The sequence below is a fragment of the Salarias fasciatus genome, chromosome 3, assembly GCF_902148845.1.
Source record: "Salarias fasciatus chromosome 3, fSalaFa1.1, whole genome shotgun sequence".
In the NCBI taxonomy this organism is placed as follows: domain Eukaryota; kingdom Metazoa; phylum Chordata; class Actinopteri; order Blenniiformes; family Blenniidae; genus Salarias; species Salarias fasciatus.
The window spans coordinates 4,288,052-4,308,651 of NC_043747.1; the positions used below are offsets into that span (position 1 = coordinate 4,288,052).

The 20,600-nt window shown below is 46.6% G+C and overlaps 1 protein-coding gene across 1 annotated transcript; it reads right to left on the minus strand.

The window, feature by feature from the left end:
* Window positions 1-694: 694 nt before the first annotated feature.
* On the minus strand, window positions 695-9,464 carry gc2 (guanylyl cyclase 2). The gene is made up of 24 exons (XM_030088387.1): window positions 9,183-9,464; window positions 8,962-9,090; window positions 8,718-8,897; window positions 8,518-8,635; window positions 8,133-8,434; window positions 7,921-8,052; window positions 7,572-7,675; window positions 7,337-7,455; window positions 7,105-7,189; window positions 6,909-7,005; window positions 6,693-6,812; window positions 6,264-6,344; window positions 5,299-5,475; window positions 5,061-5,217; window positions 4,830-4,979; window positions 4,242-4,390; window positions 3,994-4,157; window positions 3,722-3,914; window positions 3,469-3,643; window positions 3,259-3,357; window positions 2,980-3,074; window positions 2,819-2,904; window positions 1,992-2,092; window positions 695-815 (listed from the first exon to the last, which is right to left on the minus strand). Exons 1-23 carry the CDS (start codon window positions 9,462-9,464, stop codon window positions 1,993-1,995), a joined length of 3,294 nt encoding a protein of 1,097 aa, XP_029944247.1. The 3' UTR covers window positions 695-815; window position 1,992.
* Window positions 9,465-20,600: the final 11,136 nt, after the last annotated feature.

Here is a 20,600-nt window from a genome sequence, read left to right on the forward strand (position 1 = left end):
TAGACATGAACTTTCCCGAGGTAGATGTCACAGAAAGAAGGGAAAATAAAAGAAGTCTGGCTACAAGATTTAAAGAAAACACAAGAAATGTCGCCTGCTGGAAGTTCATTTTGGGATAAGGAGTAAATGATAGAAACACTCATTTCCGCATAACTTATTTTGAGAAAGGCGACCCAAACTTTAATGAAAATCAAATGAATCAATCCAGTGCATCACAATCGCTTTTAGAAAACCTCAGTAAGAATAAAGGAGACGGTGGAGACAACAGAAGCATCTCTAGTCCAGTTCCCTGATGGACTCAGCCTCTGTGCTCAGACTGAAGTGAAGATCGCCTGTATGAGGGAACCAGAGTGTGTGTGGTAGTCCGGTGGTGGATCAGATCCGATCTTCGGCGCTCCTCCCAGCTCCCGACTCCTCGGCCGCCTTCCTCCTTCACCCCGATGAGCAGGACGGAGGAAACGCAGAGGAGATTATCTGGTGGCCTGCTGACAGGCGCTTTCTGCAGATCCCCGTTCTGCTGAGTCACCGGCCCGCCGGCCTCCAGGCCCAGATCGCTCCTCATCTGCTTAACTCAAGCCTCTGAGGACACACAGGAACACACACTCTGAGCCGACGCTCCCCCGGCGCCCCGGCGGCTTCGGGCAGCTCCCTGGTTTCCCCCCCGCTCGGCTCAGTGGTGCGTCATCATGACGTTGCCGTCTTCGTCGGGCGCGTACAGCTGAGTGACGACGCGCACGTGAGAGATCTTCTTCACCGCCTTGTGGAACACCTGCTTCATGTTCTTCGCCTCGTTCGACATGATGCTGATGCGAGCGCTGGGAGGAGGAGGAGGAGGAGGGGGGACAAAGACATGCGGACAGAGATAATCTGATGTGAAATGGGAAAAGAAAGGACGAGTCATGAAGGACACGGTGCAAGACTTTGGGAAAAATGTGACATTTTGCCAATCAGTGAAGCAAAAAACATTCAGTGTCGCCTCTTTCCCCAAACCTTGACCTTTTCCTTTGAGCAGTGAAAGCAGCGGCAGACGGTATCGGAGCATCTGTTTCTCAGCGCTTTCAGTCGCTTTACAGGCTCCACAACAACCTCAGACATCATCAGCGCTTCCTTTAGAGCTGCACAATATTGGAAAAGCTGATTTCTTCCGCGATATAAAACAGTACAGCAACTTTCTGCAGACCTGAACGGCACTTGAAGGGTTAATCCCAGTTTGCACGTTCATGTCTAGTGTAGTGGAGTCCCAGTCCTCCGCAGGGCAGGGAGATCCAACCAGATATTGTGCAGCTCTAACTTCGTTTAGTTATTTGATTGGGGGGGAAAAAAACATTTCGAGACATAGATTGGGGAACAGGAGCATGGTTAGAATAGAAAATAAATATTTTATTAATCCCAGGGGGAAATTCCTTCTGGAGCGACGGCTGAGACGAGTCGTCCACATGTGACTTTGTTTTTAAATAAAAAAGAAAAAACTTGTAAAGCAGAAGAACTGAGTCTTGTTGGTGACCAAAAAAATAGTTTATCTTTCCACTCTTATGAATGAAATTCCCTGCAGCCCGCCCTCGGTCTGCCTTCAGGTGTTACTGTCACTGTTCGCATTCACTTGCATCTTCACTGAAATCTCACAAGAAAACGCTCATCAGAAAAGAGGGATGGTGCAGCATCTATTGAGTAACATTCACACTGGAATGCTTGTTGTTTTTCAGCATGTGGAGATGAGAGGAAAGGAGAAAAAATTGTTTATTTACTCCAAATATTCTCAAATTCTGTTTCTTCTTTGGGCCAAAGTTTTGCACCAGACCTCCTTTCCTGACGAGCGGCTTCTTGTTGAGTCAAGTTCGTCTCTCTTGACTCTGATCGTGCTTCAAGATGCAGCTGAGTGCGAACGGACTGCAGTAACACCTCCAGACGATCCATCCCCAAAGCTGCGCTCGAGTCACGTTGCAAGCCAAGCCAGTAATGTTATACATTTGTTTCACAATGCATAACATTACCTCAGTTTTTCTTCTTTGCAAGTTGTTCCTGTTGCTGTTTCTCGGCTTTCCGTTTCTTGTACTGGGCTATCTCGGCCATCTGCAGCCCGTGGGCCATTTGCCTGTTGAGACGAAGCGAACAGCATGATCACAGCACACACACTCACACACACACACACACACACACACACACTGCTAGGGCGCTTTCACACCAGCCCGGTCTGATCCGGACCAGAGTCCACGTCAGGGACTTTCTGGGGAAGTCCACTTCATTTAGTTCTGGTATTAAAGCTCCCCTGAACTCCGATCTGGATCAAACAAGTGAACTGTGGTCCCTTTGAAAAAGTGGGTCTGGGTTCACTTGCAATGACGACATGACGTGGGGCACAATGCATTGTGGGTAATAACCAAATGATTAAGTAAATATCACAGTCAGAGCTGGCTAAAGGGGCTGGACTTCTGCTTTTTGCTCCCGACCAATCAACGAGCCGTGTTTCTTCATCACCGGGCTTCACTTCCTGTCTGGTCAGTGTTCGATTTGGGCGACAGCTGTTGGAGTTGCATGATGTAGTCCAGGCTTTCAAAAGCGCAGTGCGAAAATAAACCAAAACCAGATGAAGATGTGAAAACCCCGCCCCCTCCAAGTGAACCTGGTTCTGGACCAGCCAGGTGTGAAAGCGGTGGATCAGCTAGTTCAGTCTCTGCTGGGAACTCTAGCAAACAGGTGGTTTTATAGCTGGAGTCACTGCAGGGGTCCACTGCTAAACTCCTCAACCGTGGAGGGGTGTGTTAGGAATAAGGGGAAAAGAGGGGAGAGAAGGAAGAGGAAGACAGATTGGGGTTCCTACCCAGACTTGAGTTCAGGAGGAACCGGCAGAGGTTTGGTGAATCCGTCTCTCCCTACAAGCCAGTAGGTCTCCTCGATGCCTTTCCCCTGTGAAACGAGACGGTCAGCTGCCGTTTTTCACTGACATCCAAACGTGCTGGTGAATCTGGTGGACAGGCGCACCCGGACTTCCGTCCTGCCTCTCAGCTCCAGCCTGTAGCCGAGGTTCAGCTCCCGCAGGACCTTCACTGTGCTCTGGTGGACGTGGATCCGGTAGGCTGGCAGACATTAATGAGAGTTACCACAGCAGGGCTCACTTTCAATGGTTTGTGATCTAAATGTCAGCGACCCAACAAATAATACACAAATACACAAATCTAGATCCACCATGTTTTCTACACAGCACGTCTCTTAAATGGAATCCTGAAGGATGCATCAACGTTTGACAGCTGTGTAACTTACGCATGCCGCTGGACTCCATGCGCGAGGCGGTGGTCACCGTGTCTCCAAACAGACAGTATCGAGGCATGGTGAGGCCCACCACACCTGCCACACATGGACCTGCAACACACACCCACAGGTCCTTTATTGGATCAGACTTTCAGAGGTGCTAAACGGTGGGAATCCAAGTGGAAAGGGACCATTTGGACATTCTATCCTCTCCTCTCTCACCGGTGTGCAGTCCTATCCGGATCCTCACGGGAACATCGGGCATGTGTCTCATTTTAAACGACCCCACCGCGCTCAGGATGTCCAGAGACATGTTGGCGATTTCTGCCGCGTGACGGTTGCCGTTCGGCACGGGAAGACCTGACGCTACCATATAAGCATCGCCGATCGTCTCCACCTGAAGACAAACTGGAAGGAGTTAGAAGCAATCCGGCGCCATGAGTCGTCACTTCTACCGTGATCCGACAAGCGTCACCTTGTAAACATCGTGGTTTCCTATGATGGCGTCGAAGAGCGTGTAGAGGTCGTTGAGCAGGTCGACCACCTCGATGGGCTCGCTGTTAGCCGAGATGGTGGTGAAGCCCACAATGTCACTGAAGTAAAGGGACACTTGATCGAAATGTTCTGGCTCGACCACCCCACCGACCATCAGTGCCTCTGCCACAGACCTGAACACACGGCACAGAAGGAGCCATTCAGCTGTTTGAGCCCAGACGCAGAGGCTCTTCACCGGTTTGGGCGACTTACGGAGGAAGCATCTGCGTCAGCAGCTTTTCCGTCTTCTGTTTCTCGATCTCCAGCTCCTCTGTTCGCTCTCTGATCAGCTCCTCCAGGTTGGACGAGTACTGCTCCAACATCCTCAGCATGGAGTCAATGATGTTGGTCTTCTTCCCTTTGTTGATGTTCTTGAACTGAAAGGACGGCAGCATGTCGCAGAAATCCAAACCCAGCACAGCTCTAGATACATTTAGAAAGGGGTTAGCTGATATTCCAACCTGGTCGAAGATCTCGTCAAAGCTCGGCCTCTTGTCCGGCTGCTCGTTCCAGCATTGCTTCATGAGCTGGATGCACTCCAGAGGAGCGTAGTCTGGACTGACCACTGGACGACACAGAGGAGGAGGCTTGCGCAGCTTCTCTATGATCTCTGAAAGAGAGAAACGAAACCCACCCACATTATAGAACTGATAAGTTCAGCAGTTTTCCCAGTACCTTCATCCATCAAGTCTGGAACAATTGCAGTGCTTATACCTAAATACTAACTTAAATCATGAGACCTTGTGTAACTTTCATAAAGTTTTTTTCTTTTTTTGGATTCCATTCATCCATAAACTTCTAAATCTTCAAAAAAGCAAATTTTGCCACATGCAAAATCAACAAAATGACCTGACCAAAAATAAGAAGGCAAGAATAGATTGGTGTAGAGTGAGCACAATAAATATTCTAAAAGTCTTTTTACCACTGCAGTTGTCGCCTATTAAAATCATTACAATCCATTCAAACTTTTCGAAATGTTCTCTGTTGTGTAAAAATGCATCCTGACAAGTTAAAATCAGCCAACAAACAGCTGTAAGTTGGTGTCTTGCCTGTATCGGACAAGTCCAGCATGCAGAACGGCGGTCCTCGGATCACCACCTCCTGCATGATGATTGCGAAGCTGTACACGTCAGCAGGCAGAGTCCCGTGAAGTCCTGCCTGGCCGTTTCGAAGGATCTCTGGAGCTGTCCACAGTAATTCTGCAATGCAACATAACAATCAGTGCACAACTCTGTGTTCCAGTTTCACAATGTGTGAATTTGACACAAAACCTAACTCACCATCCGGCCGTGGTTCGACGTAGGGGAACCGCTGAGACTCCAGGACTTCGTTATAGCCGTAGTCTGTGAGTTTGAGGACGAATCGGCCGTCCACGACGCAGTTACGGGACTTCAGACGGGTGTGACACACTCCACGGTGGTGGAGGTATTTCATACCCTTTCCGAAAACAAACCACACTCAGTTAAGTAAACTACAACTCCGCTCAGCGTGTCACAGTTTGGTTTGCTTTTCATTCACCTTGATCAGGTCCAGCAGCAGAGACGACTTGAACATCCAGTCCAGTTTGACATCTTCGTTCAGCAGCAGGTCCTCCAGGCTGCCACGGGAGCAGAACTCAGTGACAATGGCAAACACGCCACAGTCATGGAAGAAGCCCAGGAAAGGGTTCACATTCTCGTGACGCATGTCCTTCATCTGCAGGTAAGAAACACATTGAGGTTCAGGTACAGTTCCACAAAGAGCCGCATTGATGTGCATTCTCAGCAGGCTTCATAAGAAATGTCAGTTCAGTCTATTTTGATGCTTTTTCAACACACAGAAGGATGGCGCAAACTTCTCTTTTCCCACCAGAGAGTCTCAAACTTCAAGACAGAGTCATCAGCATACAACTAAATACTAACAATGGCGCAGCTTTGAATGTGTTTAATTTCTGCCGCTGCTTTGAGCAAACAGCAAAAAATTATAATCCTTGCATTGCTATAAATACAGTGTATACATCTATAAAGTGCTATATTTGGTGTACATTTACTACATAGGGCATAGAAAGGCATTGAATTTAGTCAGACAGCAAGAAAGACAGGCAGAGATGTGTATGGTAAACAGTAAATGGATTTCACTTATATAGCTCTGTTCTGTCACTTGAACAGTCTTTACACTGTTCATCACATTCACCCATTCACACACCAATGGAGGCTGCCATGCAAGATGCTGGAACCATTCATTGGGAGCAGTTTGGGGTTCAGTGTCTTGCTCAAGGACATTTCAACGCGTGGACACAGGTAGATGGGGAATGGACCCTGAAGATTAGAAGATAAGCCTATACACACCAGTGTTAGACGTATTTCTAGTTTTGCAACCAACACGGTGTCATCGGCATATAGGTAAAGTACTAAAATTTGTTTTTATCCTGCTGTCCTCACATGTTCATGAATGATCTAAGGCTGCAAACTGAGTAACGTTCAAGCTGCAGCAGTGTCTCTCACCAGCTCGAACACCATGCTGGTTTTGGGGTTGATGCTCCGAAACATCCCATCAGGAAGTCTCTTCAGCCAAGCCCAGTCACCCTGGAGAAGAAAACACAGAACCGTTCTCACAGGTATGTTTTGAAGGTATTATGCTCAATGGCTTCTGCAATACCCTCTACAAACTCTTTTCATTTGAGAGATTTGGGTTTTTTTCTGCCAAGCCTGATCAATATCCAAAATACATCAAAAGATCATGATAGATCATGATATATATTTTTACTTCTCAGCGTAAAATAAAAAAGAAGAGTTTAGTAACATGATTGTTCAAGAAAAACAAAGATTGTTTCATACTTTGTTACATGTTACTGATAATTCTCCTCGAATAAAGTAGTAGGAGTATTGATCACCGTCTTTCCTCAACACACAGATATGGGATCTCTGACTGACCTCAAAAATGACAACGTTGGAGTTTTCGTAGGTGGCGGGAGACTGGGTGGAGATCGAGGCAACGCTGCGTTCAGAGACGCTCTTCACGCCGCTCACCCTGCTGTCGTCCATGCTCATCTTCTGTGGGAAGGACAGTGAATCTAGTTACTTCCTTCCTGTATTTCAGGATGGCCGTCGCTCGTGAGGAGGAGGAAAAGTTGCTGCACAGAGGCTGACCTTGTTGCTCAGCGATGGGTTTATAAATGTGACGTCGGCCAGAGTGAGCAGGATCTTGTTGGGACCTCTGAGCAGCCGGATCTGATGGATGCGTCTCCTGGTGCCCAGAACACAACGGCAGGGTGTTCAGTGCTCAATGCTCTTCTGATAAACTGACCAATACACACTTTCACGGCACATCCTGTTTGTTTTTTACCTGATGCAGTAAATCAGGGTGAGGGAAAACACAGCTGCAGCGATCGCTCCGAAGAACACACTGATGGTGAAGAACAGATCCACCCCTGAACGGAAAAGGTTCAAAGACCATAGTCAATATTTCTATATCAGGAAACCAAAAAATACGTATTATTGCATTAGGCACATTTAGGGCTGTCATAAATCTTTAACTCTGCTGATCTGATATGGGTTGATGTGTGTTTGCTCCTCACCCCCTGAGCAGATCACTCCAGGAGTGAACCAGCAGGACGCCTCCTTCCTTGGTCCGGAGCCCTTGGGAAAGTGGATGTCCAGACCCAGGAAGTGAACCATGCCCACCTCCATGTCCACCCTGTGGACAGTCACTCACTTCAGACATTCATTTTTACACTCATCTGCCATCTTTCAAGGTGTCTGTCTCTGTTCCTGTCTGCAGTAAGTATTCATTGGTTGGGTCTCGTACTGCACCTGTATGTCGGCCTCAGCGTCAAAGATGATCCGTCTGTGTCCAGTATGAGATAATCCAACATGGCCACTCCAGAACTGCTGGTCTTGACGTGGTGACTGAAACCCTGAGGCGTTAAAAGGTCTTTTGTTATACTAGAAGTTTTTCACACTATGTATGTACTCATGACTGTATTTGCTCCTTCTCAAATCAAAGAGTTATATGCATGGACTTTGAAAGTCTTGTAGGAAGGTCCTTCCTATAAAACTCATACTCATTACACTGAAACTTAAGGTGTTTTAAACTATATTTCTTCGATTTTTGTGGTCATTCTTGTTTAATTTCTGTCAGGAAAATAAAATCTCCGCGGACCTGAAAGGAGAGGTTGCGGGTGTGTCTCGCCAGGTTCCCTCCGGACATCCACTCGCCAGACTCCCGGACCCCGTGCACGGCGTGAGCCATGAACAGCACGGAGTTGTAGATGGTTCCAAACAGAGGAGAAACCTGCAGCACACAGAGACGTCAATTTTCACCAGACCAAAAACCAAAATCCAGTTTTTCCCCAGCCTCCTTATCATCGTCACCTGCTGGGGTTTCAGTGTCCGGGCCACCTCGCCCCGGTCCACGGCCTCCTGGTAGGCGTCGTAGAAAGACGTGTGGGGCGAGTCGACGGTGACGGTGAGCACGGCGTCGTAGGCCCGCTGCAGCTTCTTGTTGCTCTTGAACGCTGGGTAGGTGACGTTGCGGTAGGGGAGGCTGTAGAGCAGCGTGTCGTAGGGCAGGAACACCAGCGAGCTGTCGATCATCTGCATGTCGTAGGCCGTCTCCAGCAGCAGCCGCTGGGCCTCGCCGCCCAGCAGGGCGGAGTGCATGCAGAGGATCACCACTGGAAGGAGAGTGAAGGTAAGGAAAGGTCAGGCGTTACCTGGGGAAGGAAGTCCGGAGCCAGTCAGGAAACTCTTCCCTGACCTCGGATTTCACTCATCTTGCGGAGTTTGGCCAGAGTCCTCCTGATGCCGTGAGGCGTGTTCTCCATGAAGCTGACCAGCCTGACGGGCAGACCGTGGCTCCTCAAGGACTCGGCCACCTGGAGGAGACAAGAAAACCACTTCTAGCTTCCACCGTGGCCACCAAACGACTGCTCAGTACGTGAAGAAGAGAACGCGAACCCTCGTGGCCGTTTCCACCCAGACGTCCTCGGAGGAGGAGATGACGGCGCAGTGGGCCCACCTGAAGTAGCTCATGACGCTGAGCAGGACCCAGGTGGGCCTCGCCGTGGAGCGGGCAAAGGTGGGGTGGCTCCGGGCATCGTCCAGCTCGTAGCCCACGCAGCCCCAAGGGAACAAGGCCTGCAGCAGAGCAGCAGCGGTTGGAAAGTCACATAAAAACCAGATCTACGTTCTCCTGACTTACTTTGTTCCAGGCTTTGCTCAGCATGGAAGCGGCGTCGCAGTATCCGGGGTTGGCCGGTCCGACGAACCCCGAAGCCTTAGTGTGGAACCCGATGAAGGACTGGAGCGCCCTGGACGTGTCGCATGGCTCCTGAGGGGAGAAACCACGTCACGACGGTCATTCTGCAGGATGGGGAGGAGCTGAAGTCACTGTTGTGTGAAATGAAGGTCGGCGGAGTCTACCTGCAGCACGGCGTAGTCGAACGTGGCGGCGTAGGCCAGCGAGGCGTCCCTGTTGATGCGGTTGACGGCGAGCTGCGCTGCCACGCTGGGCAGGGCCTTGGCGAAGAGGGGGTCACAACCCCAGGGTCCCACCACCCCCACCCGAAACCACAGCGCCTGGGCGGGGCAGGAGAGCAGCCAGAGGCAGGAAGGGAGGACCAGGAGGAGGTGTGGGAGGCGGCGAAGAGGGGGGGAGCAGGAGGAGGAGGAGGAGGAGGAGGAAGGTGTCCTGCAAACCGTCATGGCGCCACGCTGCCCGCTGCCTTCAGAGGTCACAGGACGGAGGGTGGAGGTGGAGGTGGAGCTGCTCCTGTCCTGAAAAACATCAAATCTTTAGCTTCACCCACGTTAAATCAACCTTCTTCATTTTCAGCAGCTGGAGCGGCGTTACAAATGACAAATTCATGGAGGGCTGTCAACGATGAATTTTTTAAAATTGTGATTAATCAAAGAAAAGAAATAGAGGATAAAACTAATTTTACTGTCATTGGGACTTCATCATTGTTTTTATCCCTGTGCCATTATGATTAGTAGATGGTAGTAATTACAATTAATGTGATTAAAACTGACATTTTCACAGATAGATGGATAGATAGGTTATAGAAATTGTAAAACAATCTACAATTAAAAATGTAAATTAATTTTAATATTAAGTTCAGTAGTGAAAAAAATTAAATCAATTACAAAAAAAAATTTTTTTTGAGAAAATAAATGCATAATTCCAAAGATATTAACTCATCTTAAAATTCAGTGCAGCTTATTTTATTTTGAAATACATTTGAAATCATCTGTCATCAGAAGCAGTATGTTTTAGCGTCACATCTCCTGATACATTTGAATGTTGTTTTTCTAGCTGTTTTCCTTCCTTCGTACTGACCGACAGGTTTCCTACCTGAGCTGGAGAAGAGTTTAGATCTTCTGACTCGCCGCGGCGCAGGAACCACATCTTCCCTCACGTCTCCGCCAGGATCCATCCAGAGCCTCTGCAGGAGCTTCCCTCCAGCCCAACGGTCAAAACATGGACCATTACGCCCAGGGACGGCTTGGAGTTCCTGTGTGTGTGTGTGTGTGTGTGTGTGTGTGTGTGTGTGTGTGTGTGTGTGTGTGTGTGTGTGTGTGTGTGTGTGTGTGTGTGTGTGTGTGTGTGTGTGTGTGTGTGATGACCTGGAACATCTGTGTGTGAGCCATCCTGTCAGATTATATCAAATCCAATCAGGATCTGTGTGTCAGTGGGATGAAGGGACCGAGCAGCACATGAGGGACTGAAGGTCCTTCTTACCACCGTATCGTTAGGATCTAGATTAAGAATTAAACTTTCTTTCTATTCATTATAAACTCTTAGTTTGATCAAATATTCCTCATATTGAAGATTCTTCGATTCGCCGGTATCACTGACTTATTCACGTCAGATATTACAGTTAGATGTAAAATTAGTTTCTTTAGTAATATTTTTTATAAAAAATTAAAAGCAAGAATACAGTCTTTGTAACTTTGTTTAAACTGCATATTGTTCAAAATTCAACTCATTTAAAGGCAGACGGATTCTGTGTCAATAGTTTCCTTTAAATCTATTTTTCTTTGACTTTTTTGTTGATTTTTATTTTTGTCTTCATTCTGTTATATTTATTTTTTTTATTTATTGGCACAGGGATGATACAGTCACAGGTCACTAGTCTTTATTTTAGTTCTACATAACCATAAAGCTTTAGCAGGTTGCTAATCAACAACTGCATGAAAAACTGGGTGTATTGACATTTCTCTAAATTTTTAACTTTTCATTCTTTTTAAGAAAACAAAAACTGAATTTCAGTGGCAATTTATTGTCTTTTGGTTTTTTTTCATAGGCGTGGTGGAAACATCCCACAACGCTGGGAGCCTTAAATACCTGAGACTACCTCTATGGTGTAATAAAAGTCAGCGTCTGTATCAGCGGATGAGGTGCAGACAGACGTCAGGAAATGTTTGATTATTGTGAGTTTAACGGCCAGCAGAGCGGATGGCCGTGAGGAATGAGCTGCAGCTGCAGCAGCTGGCCAGATGTTTTCAGATGCATGGCATTTTGAACACTGTAGTTAACAGATGTCTTTTTAGCACAAATTTTAGTTTGTATCCCATTTCTACACCAAGTTTTTCCAACTATTTTTTGTTCTAATTTCACATTTTGTGTAACAAGCATAAAGGTACTGACTCCCTGCTGCACCAAGCTGTTGTCCAGCTCTGACGCCATTTCATGTTAGTTCATGCTGGTATATTTGATTTCTGATGGTCCGATAGAGATTTATGATACTCTAATGCAGGTTTATGCTGGTTTATGAAGGTCTGCTGCTGGTTCATGATAGTCTAACACTGGTTTATGATAGTCTTCTGCTGGTTTATGGTGGTCCGATGCTGATTAATGATGCTTTAACACTGGTTTCTGTTGGTTTATGATGGTCTGGGGCTGTTGTGTAATAGTCTAAGCCTGGTTTAAGATGGTCTGATGCTGATTTATGATAGTATGACACTGGTTTATGGTCATTTGATGCGGATTTAAGCTGGTCTAATGCTGATATGATGGTATGATGCTGGGTCATGATGATCTGACGCTGACGCATGTTTATCTTTTGCTTCTTTATGTCAGTTTAAGTTGATCAGATTCTGATTTATGTTTATCAGATTGTTTTTATTGCAGATGTCTGCTATACTGACACTGGCTCACACGGACTGATCTGGTCTGATTGAGGTCTATGCTGGGTCATGATGATCTGACGCTGACGCATGTTTATCTTTTGCTTCTTTATGTCAGTTTAAGTTGATCAGATTCTGATTTATGTTTATCAGATTGTTTTTATTGCAGATGTCTGCTATACTGACACTGGCTCACACGGACTGATCTGGTCTGATCGAGGTCTATGCTGGGTCACCCTGGCCTGGAATTCATTCTTCAGTGTTTGATGTTGGTTTATCTGAGGTAAACAACGACACGAAACAGCTCAGGTCTTTCAACTATTCATGTTTTTACTGTTATATTCTTATAAATAGGTGAACCTGGAAAACTTGACAAAAAGTACTCTTTTTCTGTAAATGTAATATCAGTGTGGCCCATGATCCTCCAGTACAAAGCTCCTCTGGAAGCTAGGGGGCAGTGTAGCACAGAAACAACAACCAGCAGCCTCTACTGAGGCCATACTTCCAGACAAACAGACTGAAGCCTTTCCTGCTCTCAGCGTCTCTTTCCTTCAGGGAAGCCTCGGCCGCAGATAAACATCAGGATGAGGCCTTTTCCTGACCGATGACACAGATTCAGGACTCAGTCCCTCCCCTGTGGGCCAAGCTTGATTCAGAAACATATCTGAAAAGTTCTCATCCAGGATATTAAGCTTAATGAAAAACTGAAACAAAATGTATTTTATTCAAAATTGGCAGCTAAACGGTATTAAAAGAAAAGAGGCCAGAGGCCGTTGTCCCCAGTGTTTGCATAGTTGAGGCCACTCTTCGGTAACGTTCCCCCCTCTGAACTCGGTGTCAGCGCCGGAGACAAATCGGTCCAGATGTGCAGCGGTGACCGGCCAGATGAACCCGGTGACTCCGTCTCGCTCCGACACTGCAGCACGTCTGCAAACCGCCGCCGCGCCGATACCCGTTGATTTCCTCTGATCGCAAATCAAGCAAACATGAAACAAGATATCTGAGTAAACGTCCACATCCGCTGTGCGACCCGGCCTTCTGGGATGGAGTCAGACCCAAATCTGACTGAGAAGAAGAACGGCAGATCAGATTAAAGCTTCAGTGGAAAATGTGGTAAAAGGGAACGCTGTGGCGGGTTTCTGGTCAGGAAGTCATTTCTTTCTCTTGGGTTGGAGGTTAAAAGCAATTTAAGAAAGGCTTGAGTGTATTTGTTCATGAATTTAATTTTGTGTACAAGAAACAAAAATATGTACTAACGTACTTAATAGTCTGGATCTAAAATAGGTCTTTTTTTAAACAATAGTCATAATATTCAAATGTTGTTTGGATTATTTGCAGTGTTTAAAATCGAATATATGCTTATTATTAATAATCAATGAAATGATTGGTTATTGCTACAGCCTGTAGGTAATCAGTAGAAACATCTTCTTCATATTTAATTGCAAACGATTTAAAATTTGATAAACCGTTGAGAAAAGATTTGTTTTTGTGTGTTTTTTTTTTAGTTGATAATGGAAATGAGGGCGAAAGTCAGGATTCAAACTGTCAAAAAGTTAAGATTAATCTATCCATTCATCCATCTATTCATCCATCCATTGAAACAATCCATCCATCCATCCTTCCATCCATCCGTCCACTTTCATCATTTAACCTGCTATTAACACAACTTTTGTAACTTCTTTTTACTTCACGGTTCAAAGCTAAAGCTAGCTTCAAGGCTACATTTCTTTACCTCTTTTTCACTGAAGCATCCAAGCAGCAAACTGACAGTAACTCCAGTGTTTCCTGTCACTGCTCAGACACACTTGTTGTTGCATGTAGTTAAACACTGATGTTAGTTTGCAACACGGAATTCCAGTCGCACTGAAAAACTGTAAACACCTCAGTCACTCGCTCCAAGGCCTTCTGGGTAGAAAACGTCAACTGGAATTGTGTCATCCTCTAATTACTCCTCTATTTTCCAGTAAGCAGATACACTACATTGTTCGACAGTTGGCTGGAGAGTAATCCGGTCTGGATGTAATGACACAACTGCACATTATTTACTTTCAGGAATCTAAAATGTTTTTGCTCAAACGTGCTTCTCTTGACGGGACTCACACGGGAACATGACTTCATCTTAGAAAGTCCTGCGGTAAGAAAACATTCGGCGCCGCCGCCCCCATGCCGAGAGCTCTAATGAGAGTCGTCCACTGACAAAACCAAGCCTTCAGCAACGTCAAGATGAGGAATACCGAGAAACACACAAAGGATTCTCACATAAATGTTCAGGTCTGTGACTCCAGGTGATTTCTCTGGGCTCCGGCCGGCTCCTCTCAGACTCTCCTGGTCTCCGGTAGAGTTCACCCTCGGGTTACTGGACCATCCAGACGCTCCCCTTATGTCCAGGTGTTGACAGTCTGGGCCGCGAGCCACGCTTTGAATTGATCCCGGCCGGCCTCTCTGCTCTGAACGGCACTTATCTTTATGAAACGGCCACTTGGCGGCCGCTGACGGAGGAGCCGCCTGGTTCTCAGGAGCCGGCGAGGCGGGCGGCCCGGACGGGCTCGGCCGGGACGGACGCCGCGCTCTCACATACCACCGCATTTTACCTTCAATAAGACAGAGTCATGGATTCATAGAGGGTCCTTCACTTTCTACAAAGTGCTGATGAGGAGAAAACCTGACCTGATCCAACATTCCCTCCAGATTCTGTTAGTTTTACATGATTATTGCAAAATCCTGTGTTTTTTTGTTTTTTTTTTTCTCTAGAAAGATGTGTTTGATGAATCTGTGCGAGGGTGACTCATCCTCTCACTCCCCTCCTCGGCCTGTTTATCTTGGATCTCCTGAAAACCTTTGGCTTTCATGATCTCACTGGAGAGGGCATAAACGCCGGCGCTCCCCGGGGACGGCGGGGAGCGCCGGCGTTTCCCCGCCGCTCCGTCGCAGGGCGTCCAGGAGGTAGGTGGTGTAAGTGGCTGTCGAGAACTCCCAGTAAAACACTCACTGAGAGTTGCCGTGGCTGCTGTTTGTTTGTTATGGCAACTCTGAAACCTCCCTGTAGCTTCGCCCCACAGTAACAGAGAAATCTGACTGGAGCTGAAATCAGTCGTGAGATTTGTGTTTTTGAAGGAAATGAGAACATCTATCATCTCTAATATGCTACAATCTTCATTTTTACATTAAATCGTGTGTCTTTTGTCACTATTTTGAATCCTATCTTCTTATTAATAATGTTGAAAGAGTTCATTCGATTGCAGAGCTAGCTTAAATGTTAGCTTTGAGGCTAACGTCGCTCACTTTACTCAGCAGTCAAGAAACAACACAGTGAGCTGCTGCAGATTTTGAAGAAGAAACTCAACAATTCCTGCTTCTTTACACGTCTTTATCCAGATAGAAACTCAGCTGAGTGAACCTATTGGTGCTTTGGATGCCAGATCTGTGTTTCAGTCATTGTTAGCTGCTTCAGAATAGACTTTTATTTTGGTATATCTTGATAAAAACTTTAACTAGAGGTAAAGGCTTAGTATAATTAGACTTTTTATGTACTTTTCAGTATGAATTTACCTAAAACTTTGTTAAATGTATCTCTGATAAGTACATAAAAAGTAGACTCTTTCAGTTTTTGTTTAGAAGAAATATACTTGAATAAACCGACGTCCAAGGAAACAATACTCTTATTCAGTGTGACAGATAATTAGGTCTTAATCTACACAATCTAAATAAATATGTACAGACAGAGGAGCCACTCGGTTTGAGATCTGGGAGCTTGTTCATCAGATACAGACACAGTCCAGTTGCTGAGGAAACAGGAAGTCCTAGACCTGGAAAGTGAAGTTTTCCTCTGAAGAAAGAGGACACAGATGTTTCTGGCCTCGGTTTTCACATCTGGAGATGCACGGAGCTTCACTTCAGACGTATTTAGAGACGGCGTCTGATTTGTGGGACCTCCAGGTCAAACAGTCTGTGGGAAAAGAAAATATCTGAGAGGCGTAAAGATGTCCGGGCTGCTCCGGAGCTGCTCCGAGCGAGAGGAGCGGCGGGCTGAGAAAGGGGAAATGGAGGGCTAAATGGGCCGCCCGCTGGGAGCTGCACGGCCAAAAATAGAGCCGGCCGGCCAGAGACACTGCTGGAGCGTTAGCGCTGAGCCCCGAACAGCAGAGGAGGAAGCTGCAGCTCAGTGGCAGGACGGCAGGAAGCCGTTCGGGAAGGAACGTCTTGTTCCTCTCAGATGTCTGCGTATCACATCAAACAGTTTAATTAAGATATCTCGTCCCAACATTATTATATTGGGACGAGTTTCTTTGATGAAAACCCGTCACTTTCTCTCTGGAGCGGGATGTTTCCTGTCTCTGTGCTGAGAGCTGAGCTGATGATCGTCCTGTCTCGGTCGATTATCTTGGTCTGTCTTCGCCTCGCCGCCGTTTGGCTGCTCCTTTAACGGGTCCTGACTTCCCGGACGCCACCTCGGCTTCCTGCCCGCCGCCTCCTCCAGATAACAGGACACACACACTCACTCACACACTCACACACTCGCTGTCTCAAATTTAACCCATTTCTTGCTGCATAACAGTAGTTTTGATCTTCTGGGATGAGAATTGTCAGTAAATATGACCGATTCTTCAGTTTTTCCACCTTGATTTTCAATTTCTGGCAGTTTTTCAGGAATATTTTGTGCTTTTTGATGATATTGAGAGAAATGCTGGTGTGTTTTATATGTGGCTGGAAGGTCAGCTGGTAGTTTCTGAATATGGCGAAATGTTGAGGAGTCTGATCATGAAAATAGGAGGAAAGCTGTTTTATTAAAGTTCCACTGCCTCAGTGTTTGCGTGCTTCGTTAGAGAAATATTAAAGCTGTCACAGCAGCTGGTGGGGGGTCTCCAGGGGCCCCGGGGGGGTTAATCCGGCCTCGGGCTGCAGGACTACATTATCCACTCCGGAGCTTCATCCTGGAGCTAAACGGCGAGATTCTCCACACAGGAAGAGGCTCTTCAAGATGAGCAGGGTTTGGAGGATGTGTGTGTGTGTGTGTGTGTGTGTGTGTGTGTGTGTGTGTGTGTGGCCTCTGGACCGGGGCTATTTCTGGAAGGTGAGGACATCACTTTAAAGGGTGCAAGCTGCTCAGTTTGAGTAACAGGCCATCCAGCCCAGGGAATGCGTTAAGGAGAGCGAGCAGACAGATAACATTACTCCTGTGTGTGTGTGTGTGTGTGTGTGTGTGTGTGTGTGTGTGTGTGTGTGTGTGTGTGTGTGTGTGTGTTTGTGTGTGTGAGGGATAAAGGTCAGAAACGTTCCTACAAACAAGAGGAAATTGGTCCTAAAGCAGCAGAAATGTGTGATGAACGCAGGAACCCAGTGAGGGCGGCGGGCTGGACGTCACACTCATTTCCTGGAGATTTCTCCTCAGCCTGACCTTTGACCCTCAAGTCTGCAACAGTAAAAGATAATAAGTCCTGCTGTGAGAGGGCAGACGGCCCCGAAAACTGGAACCGCCTAAACAGATGATGTCCTAAACTCAGGACATATAAAAAAAAAAAATAAATAACTGCAAATACTGTTTATTGAGGTTTCACAAGGAAGAAACTGGGTTTAAAAACCTCAACAGGAAATGAAAAATCAGGTTTCAGTTGAAGACTTTTGACTATTTGGTGCTGAGAAAGGATTATAATGGAGGGAATATTCACACACACACACACACACACACACACACACACACACACACACACACACACACACACTCATTCATCAAACAGCATTCATCTCGGCTTCTTCTTTCACTTTGATGGAGTTCAGCTGCTTTTAGAGGTCAAAGTGCAAAAGGTCACATTGTGTGTGTGTGTGTGTGTGTGTGTGTGTGTGTGTGTGTGTGTAGGGGGGTGGGCTTCCAGGGGTTAGAGTGGCAGTTCAGTGACCGGTGAAGAAATTCCAGATACTGAGGAATTTGTGTTTACTGGGAATTCTGTGTGTCTTCGTGAGAGAAGAGGTCATGAGAACAGCAGCGTGCGCGCACACACACACACACACACACACACACACACACACACACACACACACACACACACACACCCTGACTTCCTCTGGGCTGTGCTCAGATTGGGTCCTGGTGGTGTTTAGGACCAGCAGGACAGACTGAATCTGTGCTGGGATGTGGAGTCTCTGGGTCCAGAGGACCTGCAGACCGTCCTCCAGAAGGCGCCGCTCGGCCCCGCTCGGCCCCTCAGCCTCAGCTTTCACTCCAGACGGCTGCAGTGAAATACATCCCTCACTTGAGAGCGGTGGAGGAAGCGGTTAGCTTCAGGCTGATCTACAGCGGAAAGTTTACTCTGTCACAGACTCAGAGCTGCTGGGAGGATGGGTGGGGGGGGTGGGGGGGGGCTTTGAAAGGTCCGGGAGGAACAGACAGGAACATATTCCTCCTCTAACATCAGACTATAGAGCGTCTTCCTCCTCCAACATCTAGTTTATAGAGCATCTTCCCTCTCTAACACCCGATTATAGAGCATCTTCCTCCTCTAACATCAGATTATAGAGCGTCTTCCTCCTCCAACATCTAGTTTATAGAGCATCTTCTTCTAACATCAGATTATAGAGCATCTTCCTCCTCTAACATCAGATTATAGAGCATCTTCCTCCTCTAACATCAGATTATAGAGCATCTTCCTCCTCTAACATCAGATTATAGAGCATCTTCCTCCTCTAACATCAGATTATAGAGCGTCTTCCTCCTCCAACATCTAGTTTATAGAGCATCTTCTTCTAACATCAGATTATAGAGCATCTTCCTCCTCTAACATCAGATTATAGAGCATCTTCCTCCTCTAACATCAGATTATAGAGCATCTTCCTCCTCTAACATCAGATTATAGAGCATCTTCCTCCTCTACTCCTCCAACATCCAGATTATAGAGCATCTTCCTCCTCTAACATCAGATTATAGAGCGTCTTCCTCCTCTACTCTTCCAACATCTAGATTATAGAGCGTCTTCCTCCTCCAACATCTAGTTTACAGAGCATCTTCTTCTAACATCAGATTATAGAGCATCTTCCTCCTCTAACATCAGATTATAGAGCATCTTCCTCCTCTACTCCTCCAACATCCAGATTATAGAGCATCTTCCTCCTCTAACATCAGATTATAGAGCATCTTCCTCCTCTACTCCTCCAACATCCAGATTATAGAGCATCTTCCTCCTCTAACATCAGATTATAGAGCGTCTTCCTCCTCTACTCTTCCAACATCTAGATTATAGAGCGTCTTCCTCCTCCAACATCTAGTTTATAGAGCATCTTCTTCTAACATCAGATTATAGAGCATCTTCCTCCTCTAACATCAGATTATAGAGCATCTTCCTCCTCTACTCCTCCAACATCCAGATTATAGAGCATCTTCCTCCTCTAACATCAGATTATAGAGCATCTTCCTCCTCTACTCCTCCAGCATCCAGATTATAGAGCATCTTCCTCCTCTAACATCAGATTATAGAGCGTCTTCCTCCTCTACTCCTCCAACATCTAGTTTATAGAGCATCTTCTTCTAACATCAGATTATAGAGCATCTTCCTCCTCTAACATCAGATTATAGAGCATCTTCCTCCTCTACTCTTCCAACATCTAGATTATAGAGTGTCTTCCTCCTCCAACATCTAGTTTATAGAGCATCTTCTTCTAACATCAGATTATAGAGCATCTTCCTCCTCTAACATCAGATTATAGAGCATCTTCCTCCTCTACTCCTCCAACATCCAGATTATAGAGCATCTTCCTCCTCTAACATCAGATTATAGAGCATCTTCCTCCTCTACTCCTCCAGCATCCAGATTATAGAGCATCTTCCTCCTCTAACATCAGATTATAGAGCGTCTTCCTCCTCTACTCCTCCAACATCTAGATTATAGAGCATCTTCCTCCTCTACTCCTCCAACATCTAGATTATAGAGCATCTTCTTCTAACATCAGATTATAGAGCATCTTCCTCCTCCAATATCCAGATTATAGAGCATCTTCTTCTACATCAGACTATAGAGCATCTTCCTCCTCTAACACCCGATTATAGAGCATCTTCCTCCTCTAACATCCAGATTATAGAGCATCTTCCTCCTCCAATATCCAGATTATAGAGCATCTTCTTCTACATCAGATTATAGAGCATCTTCCTCCTCTAACACCAGATTATAGAGCATCTTCCTCCCATTTCTCTCAGTGCATGGCCATGCTTGTATCTTGGACTTGTTTCCTGTTTGTTTTAATCCCCAACAGATGAAGAAACCGGTTTAAATTCCATCCATGTATATTCCTGACTGTAACGAAGACCCAGTAGATCCGGTCTGAAGGCCTCTGAGCTGTGGAGACAGACTTCAGCCTCGTGTCCTGAGGAACTCTTTATTGTTTAGGTTTTGATCCATGTCTGCTGTGAAAACCCGGCGTGACGGACGGTCCGGATGGGAGAGTCTCTCCCGTCTCGACGGACGGATTCACTGCAGCAGTGTGTTTGTGCGTCTCCGCCGTGTTGTGAACACACACACACACACACACACACAGCAGAGCGGAGCGGCGGCGTGAAGGAGGAGGTCGAGCCGACCCGGAGCGCCGTCCGTTCGGGCTTCACGTGCCGCCGCCTCCTCCGGCTCTCTGAAATGCTTTGATCAGTGAGGAGAGCTTAACGGCCCGACGGCCTCAGAGTCGCTGCTGTCACGTGACCTCCTCCGACCGACGGGGCGTCGTTGTTTTTTC